This window comes from Nycticebus coucang, chromosome 17, assembly GCF_027406575.1.
Source record: "Nycticebus coucang isolate mNycCou1 chromosome 17, mNycCou1.pri, whole genome shotgun sequence".
Lineage (NCBI taxonomy): Eukaryota > Metazoa > Chordata > Mammalia > Primates > Lorisidae > Nycticebus > Nycticebus coucang.
The window spans coordinates 996,135-1,008,600 of record NC_069796.1 but is presented as its reverse complement, the minus strand read 5'-3'; the positions used below and the strand labels follow the sequence as shown (position 1 = coordinate 1,008,600).

Genomic DNA, 12,466 nt, shown 5'->3' with positions numbered 1-12,466 from the left:
TAACTAGAAATAGAAAAGTAAAATCTCTAATAACCTCAATCAGAAATGATAAAGGGGAAATAACAACTGATGCCACGGGAGATACAAGAGATCATCTCTGAATACTACCAGAAACTCTATGTCCAGAAATTTGACAATGTGAAGGAAATGGATCCATATTTGGAATCACACCCTCTCTCTAGAGTTAGTCAGGAAGAAATAGAGCTCCTGAAGAGACCAATTTCAAGTACTGAGATTAAAGGAACAACAAAAAATGCCCTGGTCCAGAAGGCTTTCCACCAGAACTCTATCAGACTTTCAAGGAAGAGCTTATTCCCGTACTGCAGAAATTATTCCAAAAAATTGAGGAGGAAGGAATCTTCCCCAACATGTTCTACAAAGCAAACATCACCCTGATTCCAAGATCAGGAAAAGACCCAACTAAAAAGGAGAATTTCAGACCAATTTCACTTATGAATATAGAGGCAAAAATTCTCAACAGAATCCGAGCTAATAGATTATGGCTTATCATCAAAAAAGTCATATATCATGATCAAGTAGGTTTCATCCCAGGGATGCAAGACTGGTTTAATGTACGCAGGTCCATAAACATTATCCACTATATTAACAGAAACAAAAACAAAGACCATATGATCCTCTCAATAGATGCAGAAAAAGCATTTGATAAAATCCAGCATCCTTTTCTAATTAGAACACTGAAGAGTGTAGGCATACGTGGCACATTTCTTAAACTGATCGAAGCTATCTATGACAAACCCACAGCTAATACTTTATTGGATGAAGTAAAACTGAAAGCTTTTCCTCTTAGAACTGGAACCAGACAAGGTTGTCCTCTGTCCCCATTCCTATTCAACATAGTGCTGGAAGTTAGCCAATTCAATTAGGCAAGACAAGGAAATAAAGGGTATCCAAACGGGAGCAGAGGAGGTCAAACTCTTCCTCTTTGCTGATGACAAGATCTTATACTTAGAGAATCCCAAAGACTCAACTACAAGACTCCTGGAAGTCATCAAAAAATACAGTACTGACTCAGAATGTAAAATCAATGTCCACATGTCAGTTGCCTTTGTATATGGTAATAACAGTCAAGATGAGAGGCTAATTAAGGACACAACTCCCTTCACCATAGCTTCAAAGAAAATGAAATACCTAGGAATATACTTTCTGTATAAAGAAAATTATGAAATCCTAAGAAAGGAAATAGCAGAGGATATTAACAAATGGAAGAGCATACCATGTTAATGGAAAAATTAACATTGTTAAAATGTCTATACTTCCCAAAGCAATCTACTGATTCAATGCTATCCCTATTAAAATACCAACATCGTACTTTGAAGACTTGGAAAAAATGATTCTGTGTTTTGTATGGAACCAGAAAAAACTGCATTGCTAAGGCAGGCAGTTCTTAGTAATAAAAACAAAGCTGGGGGCATCAGCATACCAGATTTTAGGCTGTACTACAAAGCCATAGTGGTCAAGACAGCATGGTACTGGCACAAAAATAGAGACATAGACATTTGGAATCAAATAGAAAACCAGGAAATGAAACTAACATCTTACAACTACCTAATGTTTGATAAACCTAACAAGATCATACCTTGGGGAAAGACTCCCTATTCAATAAATGGTGCTGGGAGAACTGGATATCCACATGTAAAAGACTGAAACTGGACCCACACCTTTCTCCACTCACAAAAATTGATTCCAGATGGATAAAGGATTTAAATTTAAGGCATGAAACAATAAAAATCCTCATCAAAAGCATAGGAAAAACACTTGAAGATATAGGCCTGGGGAAAGACTTCATGAAGACTGCCGTGGCAATTGCAACAACAACAACAAAAATAAATTAATTAAACCGAAAGGCTTTGTATAGCCAAGGAGACAACAACCAAAGCAAATAGACAATCTACACAATGGGAAAGGATATTTGCTTTTTTTTTTTTTTTTACAGTTTTGTTTGAACCTACCACCTCTGGTATTTGGGGCCGGTGCCCTACTCCTTTGAGCCACAGGGCTGCTTGATATTTGCATATTTGAATCAGACAATAGCTTGATAATTAGGATCTGTAGAGAAGTCAAATTCACATGAAAAAAGCCAATAATCCCATATATCAATGGGCAAGAGACATTAATAGAACCTTCTCTAAAGAAGACAGATGAATGGCTAACAAACATGAAAAAATGCTCATCATCCCTAATTATTAAAGAAATGCAAATCAAATCCATCTTGAGATTCCATCTAACCCCAGTGAGAATGGCCCACATTCTCGCTGGGGTTAGATGGATGTGGAGAGAAAGGAATACTTTTACACTGCTGGCGGGACTGCAAACTAATAACAGCCTTTTTGGAAGGAAGAAGAATCCTCAAAGAACTCAAGCCAAACCTCCCATTTGATTCTGCAATCCCATTACTGAGCATTTACACAGAAGGAAAAAAATCCTTTTATCATAAGGACATTTGTACTACACTATTTATTGCAGCTGAATTTACAATTGCCAAATGTGGAAACAGCCTAAATGCCCACCAACCCAGGAGTGGATTAACAAGCTGTGGTATATGTACACCATGGAATATTATTCATCCATTTTTTAATGGAGACTTTACAGCCTTTGTATTAACGTGGAACAAACACATTCTTAATAAAGCATCATAAGAATGGAGCAGCATGAATCCTATGTACTCAATTTTGATATAAGGACAATTAATGACACAGTGGGGGAAAGGATGAGCAGAGAGAGGGAAGGAGGGAGGGTGTTGGGGTCTTGGTGTGTGCCATACCTTTTGGGGGCAAGGCATAATTGTAAGAGAGACTTTACCTAAGAAATGTAATCAGTGTAACCTGGTTTCTTATACCCTTAATGAATTCCCAACAGTCAATCAATAAAGAGTATATGTGACTCTCTAGGCTGCATTATAGCTATGGTTTTTGCTCACGTTTTCTCTATAGACTTTTTACTTAATGTATTCAGACTCCACTACTAGTAGATGAATCGTGTTTTCAGCTTCGTAATTGATTAAATATAATTTTTTTTGAAATTTCTAAGAATTGCATTCATCAAACTCTTTATTTACAATATTAGTGATTAAGTCTTTAGCCAGATGTGTTTACATTTATATTTGTAGCTAATAAAAATGGCATATTCTATATAATAGCTATCAGATTAATTTTATTTAACTTCATATAAATTCAAATATGTAATTTTGTTTTCTTTGAATATGTCCACCTTAGACTCCATGTGTTTGTTTTTTTTTAAATGTTGTAGAGGAAACAGTTGTATACTTGCAGATGAGATGGGCCTAGGGAAGACCATACAGACCATCTCCTTTCTGAACTACTTGTTTCATGAGCACCAGCTGTATGGGCCTTTTCTGCTCGTGGTGCCCCTCTCCACTCTCACTTCCTGGCAGAGAGAGATCCAGACGTGGGCCTCTCAGATGAATGCTGTGGTTTACTTAGGTGACATTAACAGCAGAAACATGGTAAGCTATTTACCTTCACACCTAGAAATAAAGACATAGTTGTCTTTGAGGATAACTGTTTTTCTTTTGTCTTAGCTTCTGGCATAATTTCTGGCTAGAAGTTGCCACAAATAAGTATTAAATATATGTTGGATTGGGTATAATAAAAATCAATTTTAGTTTAGTATTCATATTTTTAATTTTAATGGAAAATTTCAAATATATGTGAAAGCAGACAGTAGAGTATAATAAGCCATCATGTTCCAATCTCTAGTTTTACATTTTATTTTTTTTTTTGAGACAGACTTTCGCTTTGTTGCCCTTGGTAGAGTGCCATGGCGTTACAGCTCACAGCAACTCTTGGGCTTAAGCGATTCTCTTGGCTCAGCCTCCCAAGTAGCTGGGACTACAGGAGCCTGCCATAATGCCTGGCTATTTTTTTATTGCAGTTTGGCTGGGGCTGGGTTCAAACCTGTCACCCTCGGTATAAGGGGCTGGCACTCTACTCACTGAGCCACAGGTGCCACCCTACAATTTATTTTAATTTAATTTAATTAATTATTTTTTTGTAGAGACGGAGTCTCACTTTATTGCCCTCGGTAGAGTGCCATGGCATCACAGCTCACAGCAACCTCTAGCTCTTGGGCTTAGCAGTTCTCTTGCCTCAGCCTCCCTAGTAGCTGGGGCTACAGGCATCTGCCACCATGCCCGGCTATTTTTTTTGGTTGTGGTTTGGCCGGGTCTGGGTTTGAACCCACCACCCTTGGTATGTGGGGCCGGCACCCTACTCACTGAGCCACAGGCGCCACCCTTTTTTTTTTTTTGAGACAGTGTCACTATGTCTCCCTCAGTAGAGATAGAATGCCTTGGTGTCACAGCTCACAGCAACCTCAAACTCTTGTTCTCAAGCGATTCTATTGCCTCAGCCTCCCAAGTAGCTGGGACTACAGGTGTCTGCCACAAGGCCTGGCTATTTTTTGTTGTTGTTGACGTTGTTTAGCAAGCGCAGGTCAGATTCGAACCCACCAGCCCCAGTGCATGTGTCCTGTGCCCTAGCACTGAGCTACAGCGCCGAGCCACTAGTTTTACAGTTTTTTTTTTTGTTTGTTTGTTTTTTTTATTTCGAGACAGAGTCTCAAGCTGTTGCCCTGGGTAGAGTGCTGTGGCATCACAGCTCACAGCAACCTCCAACTCTTGGGCTTGAGTGATTTTTTTACCTCAGCTTCCCAAGTAGCTGGGACTATAGGCACCCGCCACAACACCCAGCTATTTTTGGGTTGTAGTTATCATGGTTGTTTTGCAGGCCCAAGCTGGATTCTAACCTGCCAGCTGTGGTGTATATGGCTGGCGCCCTAGCCACTGAGCTATAGGTGCTGAGCCTAGTTTTACAATTTTTAACTTACTGCCAGTTTCTTTTTTTTTTTTTTTTTTTTTTTGGCCGGGGCTGGGTTTGAACCCGCCATCTCCGGCATATGGGACCGGCGCCCTACCCGCTGAGCCACAGGCGCCGCCCAACTTACTGCCAGTTTCATTTTGCCTGTACCTCTACACACTACTCTATCCTTCTGATCATTGTGAAGCAAACCTGAGACATCATATTTCATCAGTAAATATATTTTGGGCGTGGGGGACAGAGTCATTCTGTTGCCTTCGGTAGAATGCCATGGCGCCATTGTAGCTCACAGCAACCCAGCCTCCCACGTAACTGGGATCACAGGCACTCACCATAAGACCCAGTTAGTTTTTTATTTTTTGTAGAGACGGGCTCTCACTTTTGCTCAGGCAGGTCTTGGACTCCTAAGATCAAGCAATCCACCCACCTCAGCCTTCTTGAGTGCTGGGATTACAGGTGTGAGCCACCGCACCTGGCCAATAAATGTATTATAAATGAATTAATCACTTGTGTTTTGTTAGATGACAGGTTTCTTTAGGGAAAGATGTGTATTAAAATTGTATTTAGTTTTGATATGCTTGGCATTTACATTCTATTTATGATCAACATAGCATGTTCTACTATAAAATGAATATTACCTGAACATTATGTAGTTTTATATATTTCGAATGGACTTTTAATTTAGATATTTAAGTAAGAGTGAAATTTGCCTAATGTTTTTCTTAATATTCTTCAAATTGCTCGCTAGATAAGAACTCATGAATGGATGCATCCACAGACCAAACGATTAAAATTTAATATATTGTTAACAACTTATGAAATTTTATTGAAGGATAAGGTATGTATTGCGTGTGTTTTTGTTTGTTGTATGTCAGTTTTCCTTCATCATCAAATGTTGTGAGCAGGATGAGCGGACAGCTTAAGTCATGGGCCAACAAACTAGTCTGGTAGTGGTAGTTTATGTCTCTCAAGCCAGGAATGGCTTTTATATTTTTAAAAGTTTTAAAGGGTTACATTTAAAGGGATGTTACAAAGTATGTATGACAGAGTCCAGGCTTTGGTCTGCAAAGTCTAAAATATTTACCATTTGGCCCTTTATAGAAAAAGCTTGCCAGCTCTTAAATGAGAAATGAGACCAGTTTATAGTAGTGTCCACTGCTTGGTAAAGAAGAGAAAGGTTCAGGCTCGGTGCCTGTAGCTCAGCAGTTAGGGTGCCAGCCACATGCACCGAGGCTGCTAAACAACAATGACACCTGCAATGAAAAAAAGCTGGGTGTTGTGGCGGGTGCCTGTATTCCCAGCTACTGGGAGGCTGAGGCAAGAGACTCGCTTAAGCCCAGAAGTTTAAGGTGGCTGAGAGTTGTGACACCACAACACTCTACCCAGAGCAACATAGTGAGACGCTATCTCAAAAAAAAAAAAAAAAAGAGGAGGAATGTTCCCAGCAGCATTAATCTGCTACTTCGTGAAGCAGTGAAGCATTTTTTTCTAAACCTTTTGTAGCTGCTGTCTGCTCCCATCTATTTTATAAGATATTTGCTTTTTATACTGTATTGAAAAGAAAGGGTGGCGCCTGTGGCTCAGTGAGTGGGGCGCCGGCCCCATATACCAAGGGTAGGCGGGTTCAAACCCAGTCTCGGCCAAACTGCAACCAAAAAATAGCTGGGCGTTGTGGCGGGCGCCTGTAGTCCCAGCTCCTTGGGAGGCTGAGGCAAGAGAATCGCGTAAGCCTAAAAGCTTGGAGGTTGCTGTGAGCTGTGTGACATCATGGCAGTCTACCGAGGGCAGTAAAGTGAGACTCTGTCTCTACAAAAAAAAAAAAAAAAAAAAAGAAAGTAACTTAGTCTCAAGAAAAGAAACTCAAAAGAGTTGTGTGAATTTGCTTCTGATCACACAGCTATTAAATGACAGAATCAGACCTCCTTTGTATTTTAAGTCAGAGACCTAAGTTTATGTATTAGAGATACGTGTTTGTGAAAGTCATGTAGTGAGTTACACCTCTACTTGGAGCACTACACTGTCCTAAATTGCTGTCATAATTTCTTCACATTGACCTTAATATAGACCTCCACTGGGCTTAAGCTAAAAAAGTTTTATAAAATTTTTAAATGGTACTTTTGGGTTTTTCCCCTTTATTATTAGTGTATAAGCTAATAAAAACTGGCTTGATATTACTACACCCTAAAGTTTAAGATAGTCATAGAAGGAATGCTTAATTACTTGATTTGGAGATTCCAATAAACTTGAAACAATAATTTATTTTGGTAAAGTAGGTAAGTTTATTTTTAATTAGCCTCACTTTAGTCATTTGAGTTCAGATTAAATGGGAAGACTAAATTTGAATTCCATTTTATTCTCAAAATATTAACTGTTTTTCTGTTCATTTTAAGGCATTCCTTGGAGGTCTCAATTGGGCATTTATAGGTGTTGATGAAGCACACCGATTAAAAAATGACGACTCTCTTCTGTATAAAACTCTGATAGATTTTAAGTCCAATCACCGTCTCCTTATCACTGGAACTCCTCTACAAAACTCCCTCAAGGAACTCTGGTCTTTGCTACATTTCATTATGCCAGAAAAGTAAGACAAACTCGGAATATACAATTTTGGTCATAGTTCTGTATGGTAATTGTTAGCAGGAAAATAATTATTGCAGCTAATAAAGTCAGTAAGAGGTTTTATTGCCCTAAACCTTGGATCACAAATTATTAAGAAGGAAAAAAGGAAATGGGGTCAGTGTTTGTACTAATATTCGAATTTTTCAATTTTATAAACCTTTTCATTTTTTAAATACAGAGATGAGGTCTTGCTCAGTCTGGAGTGCAGTGGTACAATCATAGCTTACTGCATTCTCTTAACTCCTGGGCTTAAGTGATCCTGCTTCAGCCTGCTGAGTAACTGGGACTGCAGGTGCTAGCCACCATGTGCAGCATCAGTTTTATAAATAGACTTAAGCTGTATAATAAAATTGCAGCAGTTGATTTTGCATGTGTTCAAAATACACAGTCCCGGTTCTTTGTATTTAATACTGGCAGTAACAACAGTGGGGTCTTGGTAATCTGTAAGGAAACTAGCCTAGGCAAGATTAAATCATTTCCCCAAAGCCACATGTATGTTATTTTTGAATAACTCCAGTACTTTAAAAGTACGTTTTTTAAGAATTATTTTAGTGGTAATTACTGTTATGCTTGAAAATACTTCATATATATTTAACTCAAGGAGAATCAAACTTATAAAACCACTTATTTAATACTCTGTATAGACATACAGTGGACTTCTTAGAAGGGAGATTTCTAAAAGTGATTAATTTCAGCTAATTTTTTGTCACTAAAAATCAATAGTATTTTTTTAATAGTATTTTGTTTATAGATGACTGTCCTGAATAATCTCAAATGTAGTTTGACTTTTTCAGTGATTGTTCCATTTTTTTTAACTTCTAAAGGTTTTCTTCCTGGGAAGATTTTGAGGAAGAACATGGCAAAGGCAGAGAATATGGCTATGCGAGCCTCCACAAGGAGCTCGAGCCGTTCTTGTTACGGCGTGTTAAGAAGGACGTGGAAAAATCTCTTCCTGCCAAAGTGGAGCAGATTTTAAGAATGGAAATGAGTGCTTTACAGAAACAATATTACAAGTAAGCTGTACACAGAGCACGTGTTCTGAATAACCCTCCTTGTCCCTCTCATCACAGTGCCTCCACCTGCCCCACAAACGGTGTCTTAGAGCAGTGGCAGCTTTCATAATGGTTTTTAGAATAATTTAAACCTATATTAGAGCAGATTTATTTTGTGGAATAAGGGGGAAAGGGAGATGTGATGGCACGTCCAGAATCATAATTCATCTTCTAACTTAATAAGAAAGTTTATTGCTTTCTTCGATATTCAAATGTTACTGTACAGAGTTCCTTTTAACTGTTAGGATTTCCATGGAGCTGAGGCATTATGTAACTGTGGTAATAGACAGGTGGAGGTAGAGTCCAGAGAGAGGGAAACTTAGAACAAAATTTTGGGCTCTCTGCTTTTTGAAGAATATTAACAAATCATATTCGTGTAAATTTTTTGTGTCAGGATCTATATAGTTTTTCTGAGAATCATAAAGGAAAATCTGTTCTCATACCTATTTGAACATTTAATTGCATAAAATGAGATGTTGTTGTTGTGTACACTTGGAGTCCAGGAATGTTTATATTTCATGGTAAAATCTGTAAGTGCCATACATTTAAAAATATATTTACTACATAATTTTTAGGTTTTTATTATGGAAAATATTAGACACACACAGACGATTACATAATGAACTCCCATGTACCCATTACTCAGCTTCTGTGTCAAGTCTTTGTCAGTCTTGTTCCATCTCTAGCCACTCCCACTGCCCTCATCCATTTGAGGCAAATCAGAAATATAATTGTTCCATTCATAAATATTTTTCTATGTACCTCTAATAACTGATTTAAAAAAATACTAGTATCCTGCTGGGTGTGGTGATGCCTATAATCCTAGCACTTGGGAGGCCAAGGCGGGTGGATTGCCTGAGCTCATTGGTTCAAGACCAGCCTGAGCCAGAGCGAGACCCCGTCTCTAAAAATAGTTGGGTGTTGTGGTGGGTGCCCGTAGTCCCAGCTACTCAGGAGGCTTAGGCAGAAGAATCGCTTGAGCTCAAGAGTTTGAGGTTGCTGTGAGCTATGATCCCATGGCACTCTACCAAGGGCAATAGAGTGCGACTTTGTCTCTAAAAACTAGTATCCCACTTTAATCTTTTTTTTTTTTTTTTTTGCATTCCAAAACTAGGAATACCCATTAAAATTTTAACAATAATTTCTTGATACCAGTGTTCAGTGTAAGTGTTCACATTTTCTGTTGGCCCCAACACTTTTTTTAAAGTTTGGTTGAATCGGGATTAAAATAAGGTTCTTATGGTAATTGATTTGCCTTTCAAGTCTTTTATCTGTAGGTTCTTCTTTTTGCCTTTTTTCTATTTGATGAGGAAAACAGTTACTCTGTAGAATATTTCTGCGTATTATTGCACAGTACTTCTCTCTGGAGTAGTTTGACAATATCCCTTGTATTTCCTATAGATTGGTGGGTAGATCTAGATGTTTGTTTAGATTTAGGTTTTAATTTATGTCAAGAATATATTTTGTAGTGCAAAATTGTGGCATTTTAATTTTGGTATTGGCTTCTTAAAAAAATATTCATACCTTTTATTTGTGTAAAATTTGAAAAATTGAGGGTAGACATAGTCACCTATGCTCACTAGGTTACATCATGCCTTTACTGTGTACCACGGATGGTTCTGATATCAAGCTGTGTGTTCTCGTAAGTCTTGTGAAAGAGGCTGAGTCCATGGTATACCCAGTTACAAGTTTCATGAGGTGCAGTTTTGCTTTGGTATAAGGGTTTTTAAAATGGTTTTAGAATTCATCTTGATAATTGTTCTACTAAATATCATTTTTATGATTTTTTTTTTTTAAAGGTGGATTTTAACTAGGAATTACAAAGCCCTCAGCAAAGGTTCCAAGGGCAGTACCTCAGGCTTTTTGAACATTATGATGGAGCTAAAGAAATGTTGTAACCATTGCTACCTCATTAAACCACCAGATAATAATGAATTCTATAATAAACAGGAGGCCTTACAAGTAAGAATTTGTATGGTTGTTACTTTGTGGTAAAGTAAAATTCTGGAAATGTTGAGTTATAATTGAAATGGCACAGTGCTGTAATTTTGGTTGGAAGTTCACTTAGTTAATGGTGCATTTAAATAATGTTCTTTACTTTTTAGTCTTCATAAAAAAGATTCTAAAATTCTAATTTAGTTATTTTGAACAATTTTCTAAAAATAGAATTCTCAAGCTGTGGCCTGTAGTAACTTATACAGCAAAAATCCACACTATATTCATAATTTGGGAGGGGAAATTTATTAATAGTGTTTATATTAAATTTGTGATTTGACAAATGGTAGTCTAATGGACATTGTAGCCTCAGTTGTTAACCTTTTCCAGCACTTGTGAAGGACAAATCAGAGGGGCCTGTCTGAATGCACAGTTGCAGTCCAGCCGTACATGTGCTCTGAGGGACAGTGTCAGTGGCCAGTGTGCAGTCATATTAGAAGGCATTTGCTTATTATTCATTTTAAGCCTCAGATTGCTCAGTTGCTGCTCCCATAGTATTTGTTTTCTTGGCTAAAATTTATGGAGAAATACTATAATGTAGTTACTGTAACTAGCAAAGTGAAATAGTGTGTTTTTCCCCTTGGAAATTCAATTAAAACCCTAGGTTAAGTTAAGTGGTAAGGAAAGTTTTAATTAAAATCATAAAGCAAAATGGTAAATGTAGAAAATTTTGAAAACTGAAGTAAATTGTTTTGTAACATTAGGAAAGTTTAAAATCTCAACTGAAAATAATTAAAACAACTGAAGTGTTAAATGAATAATTTGTATTATTTGCTTCTTTTAACATGAAATAACAGTTTTAAATTATTTTCTTAGCACTTAATTCGTAGTAGCGGAAAACTAATTCTTCTTGACAAGCTGTTAATTCGCCTGAGAGAACGAGGCAGCCGAGTGCTGATCTTCTCTCAGATGGTGCGGATGTTAGACATACTCGCCGAGTATTTGAAGTACCGCCAGTTTCCCTTTCAAGTAAGCATTTCAGTTACATTTGCCATCTCCTTTTCTTCTTCACACTTAATAAGAAAGCAAATTTTCTTTTCTCTAATTGTTATTTTAATTCTTTCTCTTCTTTGATAGCTTTATATTTTAAGAACTGAATTAAGGCAGTTTTCATGATTGGACAGATATAAAAGGGGAGATTTGTGTGTTAGGATTTAGTCTGGAGAAGGAAAGAGCAAGCCACCCTAGTCGGTACTATTGCCCAGGTGTGGTGACTGACGTGCTCACATCTGATGCATAGTTTGCAGAATAAAAGATACTTTAGGGAAGAAACCAAAGACCAAACTAGGCTTATATTCCTGCCCTCTGTTCAGGATGTATATTGAAGTCTGTTCAGTATAACCAAAGCCAATATTGACTGGTAAGTCAGCTGCTGTTTTCGGTATTTCCCATCTAATGCTTTATTTAATTCTTAGAGCATTTTACTAAACCATGTCATAGCAGACGTTCAGTATGTACAGCAAGTTAACTGTATATTTAATGCAGGTAGTAAAATAGGAATAGAGTTATAAGAATGAGACTCAACACATATCCCTGATTTGTTAGAGCTTACAGTCTGGTGTGGGAAACAGGCACTAAAAAGTAATTACAAATGTAATATCACAATTCTGGTAAGTGGTGGGAAGGACTGGTGTTTAGTGATACATGAACACGATTGAGAATATGTATTCATTTGGGGGAAGAGTAGAAGAGTGCCATTAGCTGAGGTTTTTAAAACACCTTTATTGAAATATAATTCCCATACCACACAATTCACCCATGCTGAGGGGCGCAGGTCAGTGGTTTTCATTAGGTTCTCAGTTATGTGTGATCATCACGGTAAATTTTAGTCTGTGACCCTGGAAAGGGACCTATACCCTTTAACTATCCCTTTGTCCTTTCGTTCCTTGTCCTCTCCTTACCCTGATGTTGGTTTTTTTTACTTTATCTTATTTATTTTATATT

General features: G+C 37.6%; 1 protein-coding gene across 2 annotated transcripts in view; it reads left to right on the top strand.

Annotated features, from left to right (window-relative positions):
* CHD1 (chromodomain helicase DNA binding protein 1) overlaps nucleotides 1-12,466 on the top strand; it is a 91,343-nt gene that overhangs the window by 45,401 nt on the left and 33,476 nt on the right. For both annotated transcript variants that reach the window (XM_053566638.1, XM_053566637.1), the window contains exons 12-17: nucleotides 3,268-3,484; nucleotides 5,605-5,694; nucleotides 7,247-7,437; nucleotides 8,300-8,488; nucleotides 10,327-10,489; nucleotides 11,339-11,491. In XM_053566638.1, coding sequence (XP_053422613.1) covers nucleotides 3,268-3,484; nucleotides 5,605-5,694; nucleotides 7,247-7,437; nucleotides 8,300-8,488; nucleotides 10,327-10,489; nucleotides 11,339-11,491 — 1,003 coding nt within the window. The remainder of the gene's footprint in view (nucleotides 1-3,267; nucleotides 3,485-5,604; nucleotides 5,695-7,246; nucleotides 7,438-8,299; nucleotides 8,489-10,326; nucleotides 10,490-11,338; nucleotides 11,492-12,466) is intronic.